Here is a 22727-nt window from a genome sequence, read left to right as displayed (position 1 = left end):
TATCTATTGCCTTTAATTTTCTTTTCTTGTCCTATTGCAATATCTAAGATCGCAAATATAATTTTGAATAGTAGTAGTAGTAGTACGAGAATGCTCCTAATGTTTCCCCATTTAGAATGATATTTCTTTTTTTTCCTCCACAAGTAACTTTAATCAAGTAATGAAGTTCCCGTCCTAGTTTAAGTTTTTTTTTTTTAAATTATATACGTTTTTATGTATGTTAGGGTGATCTATGATTTTTGTTTTCTGTAAGCTATTACTCTAAATGACATTATGGCTTTTCTTACATCACTCCTGTACTACACCCAACCTAGTCATGGTAAACTGTGCTTTTATCATCTACTATTAGGTTCAGTTTGTTGATACTCTAAGTTTTTGCATCTATATGTATGAGTGAAATGGGCATGTAATTTTGCCTTCCTCATGCCTGCCTTAAATGATTGTGATATTAGGTTTCAAAGAATGAGTTGGGTAGCGTATTAGTCCATTCAGGCTGTTCTAACAAAATATAGATTAGGTAGCTTATAAACAGCAAACATTTATTTCTCACAGTTCTGGAGGCTGGAAATCCAAGATCAGGTGCCAGCATGGTCAGGTGAAAGCTCTCTTATCTTATCGTTGTATCGTCACATGGCAGAAGGAGGTCTGTGGGATCTCTCTTACCAGAGCACTACTCCCTCCACCCTCAAGACCTAGTCACCTCCCAAAGGCCCTACCTTCTAACACCATCACATTGAGCATTAGGATTCAACATGTGAATTTGGGGGGAGGGGCAGGGGACAAACATATAACCATAGCACTCATACTTCCGTCTGCAGGAGTTTGTGTTAATCCATGATAATCACTTCTTTGAAAATTTGATCTCACCTGTAAAATTGTGCTTGGTATATTCTTTGCAGGGAGATTTTTAACTGATGCTTCAATTCTTTTAATAGTTATTGCACTAGTCAAATTTTTGACTTCTTTTAGAGTCAGTTTTGGTAATTCTTTTTTTTAAGACATTTGTAATTATTTCTGATTTCAAATATATTGATATGAAATTGCTGATAGTATTTTCTTATTTTTAATCTGTTTTATTTGTAGGTTTTTTTTTTAATCTTAATATGTTTTATTTGTACCTTCTCTCTTTTCTGTTTCTTGATCGATCTTGCCAGAGGTTTGTCTATTGTGCTAGTCTTCAACAAACCAACTTCTGGATTTGTGGAATCTTATTGTATATTTGTATTCTGTTTTATTATTTCTGCCTTCCATCCTGGTGTAGCCTATTGCTTTCATAACATTTGGTTATAAGTAACTTTTATTCTGATTTGTTCTTTGGTCTATGACATATTTATGTACTGTTTTTAATTCTAAATATATGAGGATTTTTCATGTATATTTTATTAAATTATAATTTAATTATGTAGTAGTCAGATCTTATCTGTATGATAATTCTTTAAAATTTATTGAGGCTTTCTTTATGACCTAGTGTATTGACATTTTTTATAAATGTTCTTTGTGGGCTTACAGAGAATGGTTATTTAATTTTTGGATGGAGACATCTATATTTGTTCATTGGATCCAGCTTGTTATTATTGTTCAAACCTTTGGTTATCTCCATTTGCTGGCTTTCTACCTGTTTGGCCTGCCAGTAATAAACAAGTGGGTAGATTTGTTAATTTCTCCCAGAGGTCACCATTTCTTTTTATTTTATATATGGTAGAGGTGATTTTATTAGATTCATATGTGGTTAGAACTGTTATGTCTTCTTCATGAACTGGATCTTTTTTCACTATGTAGTAGCTCTCTCTATAATGATACTTTGGGTCTTTAAGTTGTATGTATTTTATTTTACTAAAGTTATATCAGCTTGCTTTTGGCTTTAGTAAGACCATTGTATCTGGTTTCACCTTTTTACTTTAAACCTTTTTATGTTCTTATGCTTTAGATCTGTTTATTATAACAGCCCATAGCTATTACTTGTGTTTCTTTTAGCAAATTTGACAATCTCTCCCTCAACAAGTGAGTTGATTCTAGGTAACTGTATTGTAACTATTGAAATATTTGGACTTGTTTCTATAATCTTTTATCTGTCATACTTTTTCTATGTTTCTTTTTCCTCTCTTTTGGCTTTTAAATAAAAGCCTCCTTCTTCCTCCCTCCTAACAAGACAAGAACTGTAGCACAGTCTCAGATCCTTGATTTTGTCACCCCTCGCTCCACCCTTACTGTTGATATTTTCTAGCATTTTATCTTTAGGTTATTAGGACTAGGCTGCCCATCTGTGTCTCTCTCTTTTTTAAAGATTTTATTTATTTATTTTTGAGAGAAAGAGAGAGAGCAAGCATGAGTTGGGGGTAAGGACAGAGGGAGAAGCAGACTCCCCGCTGAGCAGGGAGCCTGACATGGGGCTCGATCCCGGGATTCCAGGATCATGACCTGAGCTAAAGGCAGACGCTTAATTGACTGAGCCACCCGAGGCGCCTGGGTGGCTCAGTCAATTAAGCGTCTGCCTTCGGCCCAGGGCATGATCCTGGCGTTCCGGGATTGAGCCCCACATCAGGCTCCTCCGCTATGAGCCTGCTTCTTCCTCTCCCACTCCCCCTGCTTGTGTTCCCTCTCTCGCTGGCTGTCTCTCTCTCTGTTGAATGAATAAATAAAATCTTAAAAAAAAAAAATAATTGAGCCACCCAGGCATCCCTTCTTTAAAAAATTTTTTTTAATGATTTTATGTATTTGGGGGAGAGAGAGAGCAAGTGGGAAGAATAGAGGGAGAGGGACAACCTGACTCCACGCTGAGCATGAAGCCTGATGTGGAGCTCGAGCCCATGACCCTGAGATCATGACTTGAGCTGAAATCAAGAGTCGGATGCTTCATCGACTGAGCCACCCAGGCGCCCCCCTCTGTGTCTCTGGTAAGCACTCTCTGTTCTTTAAGATAACAGCAAACCAAGTGGATGCTGACACTCACAGGGGCCTGAGGAAGTTGTGTAATACAGTTTAGTAAAATCCTTGCATCGCTTCCTGACTCTGTGTTGTGGTTTGCCTGTTTCTCTTTTTCCCCTAATGCACAGTCCCTAGGAGATGGGAGGGTGTGGCCTGTGCCAGCCATAGCTGGAACCCCAGTGACCTGGCTCTCCCCAATCCTCCCCTACTGATCCCACAAGGTCTCACACTGGTCTATCCCAGCAGTTACTACTCTGCTCCCTCAGTCCTGGCCACCCTAATCAAGAGCAGATTTCCCCTGTGGGTGGTCTGAGCAGGATCCCTTCCCTTTGGTTTTTCTTAAAACAAAACAAAACAAAAAAACCAAGAAAGAAAGAGATAAAGAAAGAAAGTGTTTTTCTTGTTTTTTGTTTTTTAAGGAATTACCAAGGCATTTGCTCATCCCATAGTCCCATAATTCCTGCAGCATCTGCTGAATTTGTTTCTCATCTTATTTGAGTATTCTCTCTACAAGTTGTTTGATGTGTGTCTAATGGTGAATCTAATTTTGGTGGTGGATCTAATTAAATCTGGCAAGTAGTTTTTATAATGTTTTAAATTAGTAGAGTAGTAGTTTTATAATGTTATTTGAATGTATATAAAATTTTAGGTTCAAGTTTCATTTGTTTGTTCTGTTAAGAATGTCACTACATTGTCCCCTGACAGCCAGTATTGCTGTTAGGAAAAGTCTGGTTCTTGCTCTTGCTAGATGCTATATTCTTTCTCTCTGGAAGTTATTAGAGTGTTTTCTTTGTATCTGATTTTCTTAAATTTTACTATAACATCCCTAGAATAGGTTTTTCCTCATTTGTCCTGTTGACATTCAGTGAAATTGCTCTTTCAGTACTAAGCCATTTGTTTTAAATTTGGGGAAATTCTCTCCACTATTTCTTCAGATAGTTCCTCCTTGCCAGCTTAATTTTTTTCCTGGGACCTCTGTTATCTGGATGTTGTCCCTTCTACTTACAGCCTCCACAGTTTTTAAATTATATTGCGATTTCTTATTCTCATCCTCTTTTCTTTTTTTCAAAGATTTTATTTATTTTATTTTGGAGAGAGAGAGCAAGCAAGCAGGGCTAGGGGCAGAGGGAGAGGGAGAGAATATCAAGCAGACTCCGCGTTGAGCACAGAGCCTGACTCAGGGTTCAGTCTCACGACCCTGAGATCCACTGGATCTAGAGTCAGATGCTTAACCCACCAAGCTACCCAGGCACCCCTCTTTTCCATATTTTCCTGGGAGAGCCCTAAATCTTGGCTTCTAGCTCACCATATTACTGTATATCTTATTTCTTGTGTTTTTTATTTCATGATTATGCTTTTACCTACTATTTCTTTACCCTTGTTTTTTATGATGAAAATTTTTTCACATGTTTAATATCCTTCATTACTTCTTTTACTGTATTATGTTTCTCTTACATCATTCTATTTTAATCATTTTCCTTCTATTGGTATATATTTTATAGTTTTTTTTTGGGGGGGGTGGAACTCAGGGAGCCTAGCTGTCCTTCTCAAAAGTCTCCTTAGTTTGGCTGGTGAATTTGGTCTCCTGAGGATATTCGCTATTCTGTATGGCACTTCTGAATGGAAAAAGATTTAAGGCCAGATCTTAGTCTCTGATAGGCCCACAGGGCTAAAGAACTGAGAATATCACAGTTACCCACTCGTGTTTGTAATCTCCACACCAACTGGCCCTGCCATGAATGACTGCATGAATGGTAGACTACCCGACTCCGGGACTTAGTATTCATTCAGATGATGGTGATAACAGCACCCCTACCATTCTGTAATATGGCAACCCCGCAGGGAGAAGCAGATTTGGAAGGAGGCAGTTACCCTTGATTTTAATCCACCAGTTCTGGGGCTTTGGAGGGGGTAGATGGAGGAATGAATGCCTAAGGCTGTCGTCTTCCACTCCTCTTCCTGAAGGGTCCTGGCAGATTCCCTGAGTTTACCTCCAGTGGATTCCCCAGCAGTGCTCTGGGGTGGTTGACACCGATTTCTTCAGTGAAGGGACACACGATGATTGTTCTGAGGCATTAGTGCGTGAGGCAAGAACCGAGCTTGAACGGCCTTGTTTTTCCCTAACCTGCTTGCTTTCTCTGCCAGTTGCCTTCAACCCCAGGCTACAAACACCCTCCCCCACACCCCTTCAAAAGCACTCTCTTTTGGTGTTCCTTGAGATTTTCATTTTGTAAAGTTCCTAGATTCTGTGTTTCTTCAGAGCTGATTTGCTAAAGGGAGCCAACTACTGCTAATTTGCCATATTTTACTTTCCCATAGTAAAGCTCTTCTCTCTCTTTTTTTAACATTAAAAATAAAAACTGCTAGTTATTTTACCAGCAGAAATGGGTTTACTCGGGGATGAAAGAGAATTGCAATGTGGGACAGACAAGCTGTGGCAAAACCAGAGGCGAGTCTGGAGAACAAAGTGAGAGGTAGGCTAATTTTTATGGAGGAAAGGGTTAAGTCAGGAAGGCTGCTATAAACCGAAAAGTCCATTGGAATCAACAGGGAGTTGGAAGTATAGTGGCTTCTCATTGGCTGAGCTGTTGCCAGGGGGAAAAGGAAGGTGTTTCTCTAGCTGGCAAAGTAAAGTATCCATTTGCAAGGTCAAGTCCCTCTTCCTGTTAGGTCTGCAAGTGACTCTGAGTGGTAGAGCTTGAGAGCTCCCCTGCGGAAACCTCCCAACTTCACTGTAGTGGGGCTTCCCATGATTAATTTTCACACTTTAAAACAACTCTTATTTTTAAACTTTTATTTTCTTGTTACAAGAATAGTGCATGTTTATTTCAAATAAGAAAAAAGAATATCACTGCTGCCGCATTACAACAACTGTCAACATTTTGGTTTGACCTGCCTGTCATTTTGCTTTGCATCTGGTTTCTAACTACTGTTTTCAACCTGGACTATAATTCCACATGTCTATTTCCCAACATCCCTAACCTGATTTTACAGTCATTTTTGGTGATATAATATTCCATCATCCAGACGAAGCATAATTTAAGCGGTTTTCTGTTGTTGGCTATATGAATGGTTTCCCTCTTCCTTTTATTATGTATTGTTCTCTAATAAACATTCTTGTGGATAAATATTGTTCACGTCCTTAATTATCTCCTTCGGTTAAATTCTCAGAAGTGAAATTTCAGGTCACAGGCTTTATAAGGTTCCACACACTACTCTCCAGTTATAGAACTTATCTTCAGAAAAGTTATATAATTATAGTATTTCATCATGAGCGCGTGCATTTCCACACACCCCTGCCTAAACTGGATGTTAACTTTGTTGTCTTTTTCTCAAGCCAGCTTGTCTTGGGCACTTTACTTCTGGTTTCTGCACTCCATGTAGAGCTAAGCTGCTTGTTCACCAAGATTCATGCATTCAAGTAGTTTGAAATAAATTTTACCTTTAGATAAGTGAATATAAAAATCACCTGTAATCTTCCTTATTGAAGATAACTACCGTGGACATTTTTACACAGTATCTTTTTTCTACATCTAAATAAAAGCTCTTTGGTTTTTTGTTTTGTTTTAGTTCCATTCCGTTGGTATTTTACTATTGTATACAACTATGGGAGAATTCCTTTGCTCAATTCCAGCTTGCTCATTTGTTCTTCACAGGTGTCCATTCTGTTTTTCTACCTGTTTTTTTTTTCTTTTTAAAAATTTATTTATTTATTCGAGAGGGGGAGAGAATACAAGCGGGGGGGGGGAGGCAGAGGGAGAGGGAGAGAGAGAATCTCAAGCAGACAGCCCACTGAGCACAGGGTCCAACTTGGGGCTCGATCCCAGGACCCTCAGATCATGACTGAGCTGAAATCAAGAGTTGGAGGCTCAACTGACTGAGCCACCCAGGCACCCTAATTTTTTTTTCTTTCTATAACTATACCTTTATTATTATTTTTTTGAGATATATACTTTTATTTTCAAGAGTTCTAATTCTTTTCTTGTTTCCAGGATGCAATAGTTATTCTCCTGAGGATCTTAACTTTGATTTTTGTGACCTATAATTCACATATAACATTGTTAATTTCGGGTGTACAACACAGTGATTCAATATTTGTATATATTGCAAAATGAACACGACAAATCTGGTTAATATCTATCACTACACATAATTATAATTATTTTCCTTATTATGAGAACCTTTAAGATCTACTGTCTTAGCACCTTTCAAATATACAATACAGTATTCTTAACTATAGTCACCATGGTGTACATTACATTCCCGTGACTTATTTATTTTATAAATGATGAGTGTGCCTTTTGACCCCCTTTACCCATTTCACTCACCCCCTATTCCTCACCTCTGGCAACCACCATTCTGTTCTCTTTATCTGTGAATTCCATTTTCTTTGGTTTTAGATTCCCCATATAAGTGAGCTCACATGGTATTTGTCTTTCTCTGTCTGAATTATTCCATTTAGCATATGCCTTCAAGGTCCATCCATGTTGTTACAGATGGCAAGTCTTCCTTTTTTATGGTGAAATAACATCCTACTGTGTGTATATATATATATATACACCACATTATTTTTTATCCATTCGTCATCAGTGGACATTTAGGTTGTTTCCATGTCTTAGTTTTTGTAAATAATGCAGTGAACAATGGGGGTGCATATATCTTTTCGAGTTAGTGTTTTTGTTGTGGGTTTTTTTTTTTCCCAGATAAATACCTGGAAGTAGAATTGTTGGATCATATGGTAGTTCTGATTTTAAGTTTTTGAGGAAACTCTGTACTGTTTTCCATAGTGGCTGCATCAGTTTACATTTCCACCAACATTGTACAAGGGTTCTCTTTTCTCCATGTCCTTACCAACACTTGTTATTTCTTGTCTTTTTGATTATAGCCATCCCTAAGAGGTGTGAGGTGATTTCTCATTGTGGTTTCAATTTGCATTTGCCTGATGATGAGTGATTTTGAGCATTTTTTCATATACCTGTTGGCCATCATGTATATCTCTTTTAGAAAAAATGTTCAGATCCTCTGCCTATTGTAAATTAGATTGTTGGGTTTTTGTTGTCAAGTTGTATGAGTTCCTTATGTATTTTGGGTATTAACCCCTTACCAGATATATGATCTACAAGTATCTCCCTTCATACAGTAGGTTGCCTTTTTGTTTTGTTGATGGTTTCCTTTGTAAACGGAAGCTTTTTAGTTTGATGTTTTTCTACTTGTTTATTTTTGCCTTTGTTGCCTTTGCTTTTGGTGTCAACTCCAAAAAATCATCACCAACACTGATGTCAAGGAGCTTACCACCGTGTTTTCTTCTTGGAGTTTTTACAGTTTCAGATCATATTTTGAGTTAATTTTTGCGCATGGTGTAAGGTAGTGGTCCAGTTTCAATTCTGCATGTGGCTGTCCAGTTTTCCCAACACCATGTACTGAAAAGATTCTCCTTTCCCCATTGCATATTCTTGGCTCCTTTGTCATAAATTCATTAGCTATATATGCATGGATTTACGCAAGGGCTCTGTATTCAGTTCCATCGAGCTATGTGTCTGTTTTTATCCAATACCATACTGTTTTGATTACTATAGCTTTATAATACAGTTTGAAATCAAGGGGTATGATGCCTTCAACTTTGTTCTTTTTTTCAAGATGGCTTTGCCTACTTAGAGTTTTTTGTGGTTCTATACATATTTTGGGTTTGTTTTATTTCTGTGAAAAATGCCAGAATTTTGGTGGAGGTTGCATTGATTCTGTAGATTGCTTTGGGTAGTATGAACATTTTAATGATATTAATTCTTCCAGTTCATGAGCACAGAATATCTTTCCATTTATTTGTGTCTTCTTCAATTTCTTTCATTAATGTCTTAGAGTTTTCAGTGTAGAGGTCTTTCACCTCCTTGGTTAAATTAATTTCTAGGTATTTTATTCTTTTGGATACAATTATAAATGGGATTGTTTTCTTTATTTCTCTTTCTGATAAGTTGGTATTACTATATAGAAATGCAACAAATTTCTGTATATTGATTTTTGTATCCTGTAACTATTCTAAATTCGTTTATTAGTTCTAACGTTTTTTTGGTACTTCTTTAGGGTTTTCTCTGTATACTTCCCTTCCAGTCTGATGCCTTGTATCTCTTTTTCCCCCACTAAGGTCTAGCTAAGACCTCCAATGCTATGTTGAATAAAAGTGGCAGGAACAGATATCCTTGTCTCGTTCCTGATCTTAGAGGAAGAGCTTTCAGCTTTTCACCATTGACTAAGATGTTAGTTGTAGGTTTGTCATATATGGCTTCTATTATGTTAAGGAATGTTCCTTCTACACCCACTTTAAAAAAAAATTTTTTTTAGAGTTTTCATCATGAAAGGATGTCAGATTTTTGTCATGTGTTTTTCTGCATCTTTTGAGATGGTCGTCTGATTTTTATCCTTCCTTTTGTTTATGTGACATATGTCACATTGAGTTTGTGAATGTTGAACCATCCTTGCATCCCTGGAATAAATTCCATTTGATCATAATGTGTGATCCTTTTAGTATGTTGTTGAATATGATTTGCTAGTATGTTGTTGAGAATTTTGCATCTATATTCATTTAACCCTGATTTTTTTTTAATTCAATGAGCCAACTGATAGCACATCATTCATTTCAGATGTACTGTTCAATAAATTACGGTCATGGGCACTAACTGATTTTTAAAAGAATCCTCTAGTTATCTCTGTCACTTTTCCTTCCTCTTTAATTCTGTTTGTGGAATTTATCTTTCTTTTGCAACATTCTCCTTAAATGTGTGCTGACTCTTGGCTCTATACTCACGTCAGTGCCCAAGGCTTCTGTTGGCCTGGCTGCCGGTGCTGTTTCTGTTCATGCTGGTTTCCCCCACCCCCTCCAGCTAGCTTAAGTACTCTAGCCTTGGGGTAGAAGCTCAGCCTTCCCCCTGCATGCAGGGATGGAGGGAGACCAACTTACCCAGCTCAGGCAAATACAGTTCCCCAGACTGGTAATCTCCTTGACATGCCCAGGGTCCTTCCTACGCCCTACGTAGGTGACTGGTAAGTTTGGGGCACACTAGTCCCCCTCCTACTTTGTACAGAACCTTCTGTATGTGCTTTGGGCTATGGTTTCTTCAATCCACATGAGCCCATCTGCTTTCTATCTTTCAGGATTTCGCCACTTGTCTGGGCCATTGAAGGCATTCTGTCTTGCTTTCTGATGCTATTGTGGACTCTTTTTTTTCATCCTTCTGTTATGTCTAGGGACTTGGGGTAGAATGGAGGAGGCGGTTTAGCAAAAATTCCAAACTCTTCTTTGTTTCTCCTGCGCAGAGAATGAGCACCTGTGAGTTGGTTAACTGAGAGCATAGTCTTGGAGTCAAGTACGCAGGGATTTGAATCTAAGCTGTTCTTACTAGTTGTGTGACTTTAAAGCAATTTTCTTCCTCTCTCCAAGTCTCTCTTGCCTTGTGTAGTAAATGGGGATAATCCTTGTTGTGAGGCTTCAGTGAGCTAAGGCATGCAAAGCCTTTGGCAGGGCCTCTGGCAGAGTGAGCACTCAGTGTTTATTCTTTTGGTTATTTTTTTTTTAAGATTTTATTTATTTATTTGACAGAGAGAGACAGCCAGTGAGAGAGGGAACACAAGCAGGAAGAAGCAGGCTCCCAGTGGAGGAGCCTGATGTGGGGCTCGATCCCAGAACACCGGGATCATGCCCTGAGCTGAAGGCAGACGCTTAACGACTGCGCCACCCAGGCGCCCCAATCATTTGGTTATTTTTATCAGAGTTTTTATTTTTCTGTTTTTTATTAAGCTAAGCCCAGTTAATAGAGGAGTGCTGAGAACCCCTTTTCCATCCATCTTATTTGAACTTGGAGTTTCTTCTTCCAGCCCTTCTCCTGGCCTCACCAGGAATAAACAGACTGACTGTCCCCTCCTGTTCTCTCTACAGCTCAGCTCCACCAGCTGGAAGGGCTGAGGACCATTGGCATCACCACCAATGGCATCAACCTAGCCCGGCTGCTCCCTCAGCTTCAGAAAGCTGGTCTCAGTGCCATCAACATCAGCCTGGATACGCTGGTGCCAGCCAAATTTGAGTTCATTGTTCGCAGGAAAGGTGAGCCAGTGTGGTTTGCAGTGGAGGGTAGCCCTCCAAGGGCCCACATAGTGGTGGAGCCCTGGCAAGGGGCCTGGTTGCTCCCTTTTGGTGTCTGAGCCTCAGATAAACATGGGCATTTATTCCTCACCCCTCACCTTCACCAAATGTCTTCTGTCTCTATCACCACACCCTTGGGAGATTTGGGGGATCAAATGCTAAGACCTGTGGTGACCAATCTCCTTCTGCCCTTCCCCCAGTGTCCCCATGAATGAGAGGGTTGCTAGTGTGCAGGCCTTTGCATCTTAAAACCAAGGTAGTCCCTGGCAGATGGGACAAGTTGGTTACTCTATAATGAACTCTGAGGAAATGTGGGGTAGCCCAGGGTGGAAGCAGCTGCTTTGGGGTACCAGGGTCAAGATCAACACTGCCATGGCCTCCCCTACCAGGCTTCATCAGGGAGGGCACAGGCGGGGAGGTAGAGCAGCCCTGAGCACTAGGTCTCATTAGACCAGCCCCCGATGTGTCTCGGGCCATGGGCTTCAGTTTGGGGTAGGAAGCATCCAGGATCAGATACCCTTTGATTTGGGGAGGGTGGTCCATAACTGAGACTTCTCTGCAGGATCAGAGACTCAGCAATCCTTCCCCTTCTCTGGAAACAGCTTCTAGCTTGCAGCCCCACTGTTTCCCCTGCTCCATGTGGTAACTCCCTGTTTATACCAACCATGTGCTGAGGACGAGCTCATGGATTCCTTGCCCTCTGTAAAGAACCGTTCCAGGTGCTGTGGGGAAAGACACACCCGACATTGCTCTGCCTTACAGGCCAAATGTGTGATGCCATTAGACCATCTTTGTCTGTCTTGTAGTGTCGATAAAGTGCTACAGAGAAGGAGAGAGAACTCCTACCAGGGAAGACCTAGAGGGCTCCATGGGGGAGGCATGGGCCTTGAGTAATGGGGAGTGGGGAGAAGAGTCGGATCAAAGGAGCTTACTTGGAAAGGAAATGTCAGTCGGGAACCTGCAAGGGCTCTGAGGCGGGAAAGTGGAAACTGTATTGTGGGTTTCACCTCCCTGCCTGACATCCACATCTCCCCTGCCTCCTTGTCTCATTTCCTGGAACGAGGATTGGAGACAGTAGATCTTGACGTCAGATCTGCCTTCCTGTTTATACTCTTGTGTCCACCACCTCCTTTTGGAGGTAGAGTGATTTAGAAAGGAAGAAACTTCTAGATTATCATAACAGCATTTTCTATGAAAGCCGCACTTTCCTCCCTTTTCCCTCCCTCACTGGGCAATCTAACAATGCCGCAGGGAAACCATGGAGGCCATCATGTGGTCACCCTCTCCCAGGATGCTGGCCTAGCTGTGAATCACCACAACCACCAGGCTGTGCGGGGTGGGTGTGGGCCAGCGCATGGGAGGCGCTCAAGTGTTTGGGCGTACGAGTGAGGGGAGAGTGAGCCGGACAGTGAGGGGAAGCCGACCTGGGATCACAGGTACTATGGGTTAACCACAGAGATGGGAGAACCACATGTGTTCTAATCGCTCACTGGCACTGCACATAGTAAGTGCATGGTGAGCGTGGACAGAGGGAGTGACTGGACTGAGTCTAGAAACCTGCATTCTAAGGCCCACGGCACGAGGCCTCCAGCTGGGGACTGCCTCTCCTTAGGGCCCCGGTTTCCCCATCTGAACAATGAGAGGGGTCATCTAGGTCAGGGTTGGCACACTACAGTCCAGCAGCCAAATGCAGCCCCCTGCTTATTTTTTTGTTTGTTTTTTGTTTTTTGTTCTATAGCCTGGGAGCCAAGAATGAATTTTACAGATAGTATTTATAATCAACGTAATGATAGGAAACTTTAACTATGAACCCTCGGTTAAGCAAAATATTATCCCAGCAAAAAGAGCTGTATTCTATTCTATTTGTAGAGCTGTGTTATTAAAAAAAATGTACTCAATTATCAGATTCTGAAATTAGTCAATACAGTCTTTACAGGATATACTTAATAATGTCCTCATTTTCACCTCTTAGCCTACAAAGCCTAAAATATTTACTATCTGGTCCCTGGACTTGGTGGTCCCTGAGGCTCTCTATTGCTCTGGTGTTTCCCTCTGGGTGTAAGGGAGACAGGGGAGAGGGAAAAAGTTTCCAGACCTATCTCTCCCTCCTTGTAGGCTTCCACAAGGTCATGGAGGGCATCTACAAGGCCATCGAGCTGGGCTATAGCCCTGTGAAGGTGAGCACATGCTACTGCTTTTGACCTCTGACTTCTGCCCCTCTACCCTGGCTAGGCCATTCGCTGACAGTGTCTGGGCCCATGGCAGCCCCCTGCCCTGGCCAGTGCAGCTAACTGTACTGTACCCCCACCCTTCCTTGCCCCCTGCATCCAGTGTGCCCCTGACCCCCCTACAAGGGAGGGGAGAAAACCAGTGATCCCGTTGGAATCCCCAACTTAAGAACGGGGAGAGAGATCAGGAATGGGCCCTCCAGTGAAGAGCCAGGCAGGCGCCAGACCCCCCAAAGGTCATTGCTGAAAAAGAATGCAGGGAGATCAGCCCTTGTGGTCCTCTTGTCCCTGGCCAGGTAAACTGTGTGGTGATGCGAGGTCTGAACGAGGACGAGCTCCTGGACTTCGTGGCCTTGACTGAGGGCCTCCCTCTGGACGTGCGCTTCATAGAGTACATGCCCTTTGATGGTCAGTGACCTGAGACAGGGAGGGAAGAGAAGTTTGGGCCTAGAGGCAGAGCTGGTTCAGCACCATGCTGAGAGCATGGTGTGGGGATGCTGAGGATCCTGGGAAGGGTTGAGTGGGGTGGACAAGGTCTGGCTGACCCTGTGGGTGCTGCTGACCCCGGGAGCTGCTGTGTGTGTAGGAATTTCTCCAAGGATGATGGGGAGGGGCCTGGGCAGGCGCCAGGGCTAGGGCTATGATGGGGAATCAGAGGCACCTCCAAGTCGAGCGTTGGTGCTGTTTGACCCACCTGTGTTAGGCCAGGCCTCCTGACCTCCCATCCAAGGGATGGAACTGATTCCTGGGTTCTGTGGGAGAATGGACCTGAAGACCCCAGGCCCCTGCAACTCTGACGCAGTGGCTTCCAACCCCGATACAGGTAACAGGTGGAATTTCAAGAAGCTGGTGAGCTACAAGGAGATGCTGGACACCCTCCGGCAGCGGTGGCCAGAGCTGGAGAAGCTGCCTGAGGAGGAATCCAGTACAGCCAAGGTTGGGGGCGGGTGGGTGGGGCCAAGCTGGGAGGAGGAGCGTGGGAGAGTGGGCACTGAGGTTAGAACGCAGTGAGCCAGGGTGGTGCCTTCACAGCTGCCTCCCTGCTCACGGGCAGAGCAGCAGGCTGGGCATGGGGCGACCGTTTGTACCTCGTCCTAGGCCGCGCTTCAGTGAGCGGTGGACAGGTGCTCTGGCCATAGGGCCCGCAGGCCTCCGAGTCCATAGCAGGTTTGCTGTCGGGCAGGCCAGGTGCAGGCAGAGAGCTTGTAGGTCGTGCGTCGTGTCCGTCTTCTGGTGGCTGGGGGCCGGGGGTCCTCCCTTCGGCGGGGCTCCTCCTGAGAGGGCTGTGGGGTGGGGGCTCCAGTGCCCTCGGTGGCCCATGCAGCACCATCCCCTCTGCTGCCCTTCTTTTCCGGCCCCCCCCCCCAGACCTTTAAAATCCCTGGCTTCCGAGGCCAGCTCAGCTTTATTACGTCCATGTCTGAGCATTTCTGCGGCACCTGTAACCGACTGCGAATCACGGCGGACGGGAACCTCAAGGTAAGCGTCCCTTCCCTGCAAGGGCCCCCTTGCCACTTCCGTGTTGTGAATCTCTCTTCCCACTTGTGCCCCCAGTTCGGGGGGGGGGAGACTAGGGGGACACCTGGCGTGGTTGGCAAAATAGGGTCTGTTGTGGGGGGAGCGTGGGGGCAGAAGGTGAAAGTGGGGTTCATGGCCTTCCTTCCTGGGGCCCCTGAAGTAGCTTTGGTGGATGGGAGCCACTTGCCGGGACTCGGTGTTACCAGGATGGGCAGGGGAGAGTGAAGGGTCAGCGCGCACTGGGCCCCAGCCCCCACCGGATGGGCCCCTTTCCAGGCCAGTGGCTCAGCTCTGAAAGCAGCGTCCATTACTCATACCTGGTCAGCCCTGTGGGGAATGACTGTGAGGCGCTGACATACCCACTCCCTTTAGAGGTGAAGTCTCACGGATAAGACCGAACAGAGAGCTGATGTGTGGCCATGTGTTGTTCTGTGTCAGATGCATGGCCAGACAGCCTGTGAGGGTGGTGGGCCTTGAGGGAGCACATTGTGGACCCTAGTGAACTTGAAGGGTGGAGGAGGGAGGGTGACACTTGTCTGGAGTTCATACTAACGTGGCTGGGGCAGATTAATGCCAGACACAGGGGGACCATGTGGTCAGGGGCCTGAATGCCCAGGTAAAAGGTACAGCGTGTGTACTGTGGACAGTAGGGTGCTGTGCGGTTTCTGCACAAGGGGAGACATGACTCCTGTTCATGTTTGAGGAAGAATAACCCACTGGTTGAATTTGGAAACAGGAAGACTAGTCAGCTGGCCCTTTAACAGTATTCCGTGCAGGTAAGAGTATGAGGTAATAAGGTTAGGAAGGAGGAATGAAGGAGATTGGAAAGGCATGTGGGGGCCCCGAGAAGGCATCCAGGGGGAACCAGTCGGCTTTGGGAGCTGTTTAGCATTGGGGAGGAGGGAGATAGGAGATCAGAGGCATAAGCTGGACATCCAGAAGGGACCATCCTGCTCTTGTTCAAAAGCCGGCGATCTTTCTGGGCCGGAGATGTGGAATTGCCATGAAATATGGGTGGCATCAGTCTAGTCAGGGCTCCTGCAGGACATGGAAGGTGGGGCTCTGAAGAGAGGCTATCTCTAGTGTGGGGTGAAGGGGACTTAGAGGGATACCGAGACCCTGGGGAAGGGGAGGAAGCAGCGTCCCCGGGGTGCCCAGAGAACTGTAGCCCGGCGGAGCGGACACCTGCTTGGAGCTGCAGCTGTGGGGGGAGCAGTCACCCCCTCAGATGGCAGAGCCTGGAAGAAGCAGGGCAGAAATGGCTGATCTTTCTTTCCCCTTACTCTCCAATCTCCCACCAGCCAACTGAGGCAGGAGCCAGCTAGAGGGGCTCTCAGAAGGTGGAGCCCCTGGGAGCAGAGGGTGGGCCCTGTGGGCCTGTGGGGGAGCGAGGGATGGGGAATGGCCAGTAGCGTGAAGTAGGTGTACCTTCCACTTAGATTCTGTGACTCCTCTAGAGCTCTCTGCCCTCAGAGGGTTCTCAGACAGCCCTCTGTCCTCTGTGTCCACAGTGCCTTCTACAGGCTGGCACGTAGTAGGTGCTTTATAAAGTTTTGTGGGAGAAGGGTGGGTATCTCGCGTGCTGGGACCATCTCATCCAGCCCTGAGCCCCCAGAGCAGCCAGCCTCTCTCAGAAGCCGGGATGGGTGGAGTTTGAATGGCCTCAGGATGCCCCCTCCACCGGGCCTGTGCTGTTCAGCCATCAGTCCAGGTCACAAACTGGAGAGGGTGCAGAGGCAGGTGGGTAATGTCCGTGAGTGCAGGGACCAAGGGGGAACAGGTGAAATGGGACGTTCATGCCGCATCTGGGGAGACTGCCGAGACTCAGCTGATGGGGTCTGTTCTCAAGGTACCAAAGAGGATACTCTGTGGAATGTCTCAGGAGAAGGTATGGAGCTGGATTTTTATGTGCTGTCTCTGTTGGCAGCTGTTTAATTTTTGATGGTGTGCTCTATAAGCTGAGGGGAGCATGACTGTAAATCCAACACAGGCTTTGGGATGTCTGAGTTTGCTTCCTGCCCTTCCGGCCTCTCTGGCTTCACTGCCTGGCTCCTGTCCCTCACTGTCCAGGAAGTCCTGCCTTGAGTGTGGCCCAGCCACAGGAGGCCTGGGTGCTGGTGCTCAGCCCACAGGAATGGTAGGGACGGGGGCCAAGGCTCGGGGCCAAGGGATGAATGTTCTCCTCTCCCCCACGGGGACCATCCCAGGTCTGCCTCTTCGGGAACTCGGAGGTGTCTCTACGGGATCACCTGCGGGCAGGGGCCTCCGAGGAGGAGCTGCTGAGGATCGTCGGAGCCGCTGTGGGCAGGAAGAAGCGGCAGCATGCAGGTAAGGAGTGGGCACAGGGAAGGCCGGGCTGGCTCCTGAGTGGCCCCGAGGGGCGGAGGGGACAGAGCAAAGCTTGGCAGGAAGCCAGCAGGACTCTGGCCCGTCCTGGCGCCCAGGTCCTCCCATGGTGCCTGTAGACCAGGGTGTGGCAATGGTTCTCCTCCCTGGGGGCGTGGGCCCAGCAGAGCCTATGCAGGAGAGGGTGCCCTGGATTCTCTCGGCTGTTTTAGCGGGTAGAGGGGAAGAGGGGGGCACTGCACCTCTCTCATCCCACACATTGCCTTCTGTCGGGAGGGTGGGGTCCTGGGCATCCACTGTGTCCCCCAAGGGCACCCATTCTGGCTCTGTCGTGAGTGACCTTCCAGTGTGCAGTGGGGGCTTTTTGTCGGGGGTGCGTCTAGGTGAGTGCATGTCCCCGGGTTGTCATACCACTGTGTCCACCGTGGTTTCAGTGCACTCTCCTTTCCCCGCCCCTCCCTCCCCATCTTTCCCTTGCCCCAGGCATGTTCAGTATTGCCCAGATGAAGAACCGGCCCATGATCCTCATCGGTGGGTGACCCATCTGTACGTAACCGCTCACCCTTGTCCCTGGGGGATCCCGCCGGGTGGGCCCTGCTCCAAGGCTCCCCCCAGATCCTGCATTTCATCCTGATGGTCGCCTCCTTGTGTTTCTTCTGCTCATCCTCCACCTTCTCTCGCCCCTCCAGCTTTCCTGTCTTCTCCTCCCGGCCATTGCTCCCCCTCACTCTACGTACCACAGAAACCATCATTCTGTCTTATCACTAAGGTGGTTGTACCCTAAAAATGCAACTCCTGGTTAAGATGGACACCCTTCCTTGGCTCTGGGACCTCCCAGCCTAGATGCCATTACAGGAGCTGGGCAGAGCTTAGGGCGGCCAGCTAAGCATGTTCGTGCTTTTCAGGGAGGAGGCAGCCAGGATCTCAACTGCCTAACTCCTTAACTCCTGGGAACTTACATGCATAAAGCCTTGTGTGTTCTCTGGGAAACTGGCTGGTCCACGTGGAGCTTTAGGGCTGCTGCTACCCCTCCACCAGATATCCCAACTAGATCAGGGGGCACCTTGCCCCTCTTGGCCATAGCCATGTCTGGGCTTCGAAGTGTACCAGCAGGCAAGAGAAAGCAGTGAGAAAAACCAGGGGAAGGGATTCTCTTCTCCAGGGATTGGAGCCAAGTGAGTGCAGGTGCCCAGAGGAAGGCAGGTTGATGTGGGCCAGAGACAGCCCAAGGACTACCTCCCTTACCAGCCTCCCCAAGAAGGGAAGGAAGCTTCTCCACTGGGAAGAAAACATCTCTCTTCTTCCCTCCTTTCCAGTATCATAGTCCTACAGTTGGGCCTTGATCCATGCTGACACACCTTGATGGCAAGGAGTGGGGATGCCTTCCTGGGCGCCCTAGGAGGGAGGTTGTGCCTCTGACATTGGCCAGATGGGGGCCCAGAGCTGGGAAGCTGGAATTTGGGAGGGTTATTTGCTTCATAAGGTATAATATTCCTCTCAAGGACATAGAGTAATAAGCTGGTTTGGTTTCTATAAAACTAGGAGTTGCCTAGAACAGGGCCTCTGACTTTCATGTGCACATGAATCACTTGGGGATCTTGTCATTTCAGAGTCAGGTTTGGGAGGTCTGGGCTGGGGCTCTGCATCGGACCACCCTTTGGTTAACAAGAAAGCCTGCAAGACTCCCAAGGCCCTTGGCACCATTTGGATCAGCCTGTCGCTCTGCGGGTACTTCTGATGTCCTTGAGGGGGCTTCAAAGACATTGTTGAAATAGATACAATATTTCCCTTACTATCTTCACTGTATACTCGGTAATTACTATTAACTCTTCATAGGGGATGTGAAGAGGAGTTTGGTAGTGATTGGTAGTTCAGACTGAGACCTCACTGTAGCTTCCAGAAAAATGCAGGGACAGGGAGAGGTCATGTGATTGGGCTGCAGTCTTCGGACCGTTGGTGTTTCTTAAGAGAACTTTGGCGACAAGGAAGTTGGTGAGGAGGGGAGCCCAGGAGTGCCCCCGCCCCCCCCCCCCGCGGGCCCAGAGATGCTGGTGGGGCTGTGCCCTGAGCACCACCTGCCGTGAGGGGTGGCACTCCTGTATCCTGGGACCCTCTGTCTGCATACCTCCTGCTTTTTCTCTTCTTGCTGTGCTCTTTGCCCTTCACCCCTCTCTCTCCCCAGTGCAGAAGTGAGAACTTGAGGTGGGCAGGGAAGGGGTGGGAGAAGAGGTGGGGAAAAAAACTCCCCTTTTGGGCTTAGTCTTTTTTCTCTTTCCTTCTTGCTTTCCAGAGTTACTTTTGATGCTGCAAGATTCCCCACCAGCCATTCCAAGCATTTCCTCCCAGGACCCCTTTCAAATTCAGGGTATAAGACACAGAGTGAGTTTCTCCAACCAGATGGGAACTTTGTGGAAAGGAGGCTGGCTCCTCCGGACCCCTGTCCTTGCCCAGTGGCGGCTGGGGTCCGGCTGCCCTCAGAGACACTGCAGTTCCCACCTAGACTCAAATGCCAACCCGAAGTGCCTTAGCTCAGTGTCCCAGGCTCCTGCCACCCCCTCAGGACCCCTGCCACCCTCGGACCAATTAACCCATGTGGACACGGAAGGACGGGCAGCTATGGTAGATGTGGGCAGGAAGCCAGACACGGAGCGGGTGGCTGTGGCCTCAGCTGTGGTCCTGCTGGGGCCCGTGGCCTTCAGACTCGTCCGGGAGAACCAGCTAAAGAAGGGTGACGCCCTGGTGGTAGCCCAGCTTGCCGGAGTCCAGGCGGCCAAGCTGACCAGCCAGCTGATTCCTCTCTGCCACCACGTGGCCCTGAGCCACGTCCACGTGCGGCTGGAGCTGGACAGCACACACCATGCTGTGGGGATCCAGGCATCTTGCCGGGCTCGGGGCCCCACTGGGGTGGAGATGGAAGCCCTGACCGCGGCTGCCGTGGCCGCCCTCACCGTGTACGACATGTGCAAGGGTGTCAGCAGAGACATTGTGTTGGGGGAGATCAAGCTCCTGAGCAAGACCGGCGGTCAGCGGGGGGACTTCCAGCGGACCTAGAGCTCTTGCCCCTCACCCCCAGCCCAGCCAGCCAGGTCAAGATGGGATGCAGTTCCGGCAAGTTCCTGTAACCCTGTCCCTGTTTACCTCCGCCAGTAGGAGCCTGAGGTCAGCCCTCCCCCCCTTTACCGCTACACTATCTCTAATGAGCTGCACAGTCTCCTGTCAGTCTTCCTGGACACTCCAGTCGTGGGAGGGGGTCACCAGGAGCAGCGCTGCAGAACCGAAAAATCCCATTGTGTGAAATAGTCCCCAGAGAACACATGCAGTTTCAAACGGCCTGGTCCATAACTTCTACTCCTTGTTTTGGGTTTCCTCTTCTGCCTTGGGAGAGAATAAGGGCTCATGAAGCAGAGGGAACCCACTTTGAGGAGGGAAGAGCATGGTTTGCATTAAGAATGTTCCACTACTTCTCTAAAGCAGTTTTGCCTTCCCGGGGTTGGGGAACCACCCCCCTGCCACCCTTCTGAAAGGGCCAGTCCTCCCCTCCTTTTGCCTGAGTCTGGGTCCCACCAAACTTGCAGGGATTTGGCTTCACCATTGCTCTTGTCCTGCTAGCAGCTCCCTTTCCTGAGCCTTTTCCTTTTGAATGGGACACACACAGGCAGCAGCCCTTAGGACTCCTTCCCCAAGCACACATCCCACACCTGGCCCTGTGCATTGCTGTCCAACCCACTGCCCACACCCCTTTATTCCGGAACATGTCAGGGAAAGAAGAGAGTTGAAGATTGCCTTCACCCTCACAGCGCACAAAATAAAGCCACGATGCCAACTTTGGAGATGCGGAAATGAGGACTGTCTGTGCAGAGGGCACTGAGCTGCCATGAATTCATGCCCACGCCCTCATCCCCGGGGAAAGAGGAGCAGGAAGGATGCTATAAAAGCCAAAGGGGCACATTCTCTGTAGCTCCCCCATCCTCCCTGTGGGAGAAGGTAGGACTGGAGTGGGAGGCCTAGAAATGCACCACCTGCTGTGAGTATCCATTGGGGGTGTCCCAAGCTCATCACGGGTTTTGCTGGCTATTAGAGATCAAGGGGGTGCACGCACTTGATGGTTCCTGGTCTGCACATCCCCAAACCCTGGGCTGGTTGGCTGGGTTTGCCCCTGTGGATAGGCGTCTTTGGGTCTATCCTCAGTGGTACCCCCTGCCTGCCTGCCTCCCCTCTGCCCTACACCCATGGGTTGGCGAATGTTTGGCAACCAGCTCTTGGGAAAAGAAAAAGCCAAATTCTGTGGCCAGTTTCAAGCTACCCATACAATGTGAACTGGCTGGCAAAACTTTTGAAAATGTGACGATTGGTACTCTCAGGGTAGACGTGAGCTGGCTCCACCCCCCACTAGCTGTGACTGCTCCCAAGCACACCTCAAGTCCCCGCACGGAAAGGAGGCACAGGTTTCAAGGCAGGCTGGATGGGGATGGTATGGATTTAATAGTTTTTAGTAGTACAATATACTCTTAGAAAAATGGTGCAGGTAAAAAGGACGCTGCAGACTTCGTACGTCAGCATCACGTCATCTGAGACAGCTTGGTGAAAGCAGCCGTGGCATGGAGACGTCCCTGGTAGAGGTTGGAGGAACAGTCATGGCACCCCAGTTGGTAAAAGTGGGATGGGGGTGGGAGAGCCTGGACTAGACCCTTCCCTCTCCACCTGGAGCATTTTTTTTCCCTCCTGCTGCCCCAAACACACCTGACTTCCCTCACCGGGGAGGAGTGGGTGCTGCTGCTGAGAAGGGGACAGGTTAGATTAACTGAATTTTACACTGGACACAAAATTAGACAGCTGGAGAAATTTACCTGAAGGAAGCAGGAGGGGTGAGAAGGACACTGGGGAAAGACTAAGGAACAAATATAATAGGCGTAAACATTTAGCATATCCAGGACCAACTTCACCATCTCCACAGGGCACCAGCCCTTCTTGCTGAAGCAACTGTGATGGCGCATGGTCCAAGGCACTGTTGTAGATCTGGCTATTCTACTGGCCAGAGCTAGAAAATAATAAATAGAGAAGGAAAAAATCTTTCAGGGTGAGAAGGCTGAGACCTGGAACAAGGTATGTGTCCTCTGTAAACAGTTAAACCAAAGTGTGCTTTTCTGTGGATCCCAAATGTCTTGAACAACTTCTGTATTCCTTGTCTTTCCTGGTGCCTATCCAGTCTTCCATGGCGAGTGGGAATGCCACAATTTGGACATGCTGGTTATAGAAGTGGAGCCCTCCCCTGACCCCTGCAGGGGAGGTTGACCTCAGCCCAGCCAGTCTGGGAGAGGACCTTCAGAGACCTCACCCACGACCTTCCTATCATCCCAATGCCAGCGTCTGGCAGTGGGGGCTGTCGGGTAGACAGATGAGTATAACAAAGCCCTCTGCAGTTGTTCTTCCTCGAAGCCTTCATCTTGCCTTCACCTGGACTCCAGGATGGTCTCTTCCCCTCTAGCCTGGCCAGGCTTGCATTTACGCACATCCCTCCCCCCGCAAACCAACACACATGCTGGGCTCACCAACCCTATGTGTCGTCCACCCCCCCCCCC

The 22727-nt window shown here is 47.4% G+C and overlaps 1 protein-coding gene across 4 annotated transcripts in view; it reads left to right on the top strand.

Annotated features, from left to right (window-relative positions):
- The window catches only part of MOCS1 (molybdenum cofactor synthesis 1), a 37209-nt gene extending 16233 nt beyond the window's left edge, over positions 1-20976 (top strand). For 2 of the 4 annotated variants that reach the window (XM_040645115.1, XM_040645117.1), the window contains 8 exons: positions 10853-11017; positions 13172-13233; positions 13581-13692; positions 14108-14220; positions 14653-14763; positions 17010-17130; positions 17632-17679; positions 19439-20976. In XM_040645115.1, coding sequence (XP_040501049.1) covers positions 10853-11017; positions 13172-13233; positions 13581-13692; positions 14108-14220; positions 14653-14763; positions 17010-17130; positions 17632-17679; positions 19439-20199 — 1493 coding nt within the window. In that variant the 3' untranslated portion in view covers positions 20200-20976. Of the gene's footprint in view, positions 1-10852; positions 11018-13171; positions 13234-13580; positions 13693-14107; positions 14221-14652; positions 14764-17009; positions 17131-17631; positions 17695-19438 lie in introns of all 4 variants that reach the window. The other 2 variants (XM_040645118.1, XM_040645116.1) reach the window with 2 other exon arrangements.
- Positions 20977-22727: the final 1751 nt, after the last annotated feature.

The sequence above is a fragment of the Ursus maritimus genome, unplaced genomic scaffold (genome assembly GCF_017311325.1).
Source record: "Ursus maritimus isolate PB19 unplaced genomic scaffold, ASM1731132v1 scaffold_30, whole genome shotgun sequence".
Classification (NCBI taxonomy): domain Eukaryota; kingdom Metazoa; phylum Chordata; class Mammalia; order Carnivora; family Ursidae; genus Ursus; species Ursus maritimus.
This window is presented reverse-complemented; position numbering and strand designations above follow the sequence as displayed.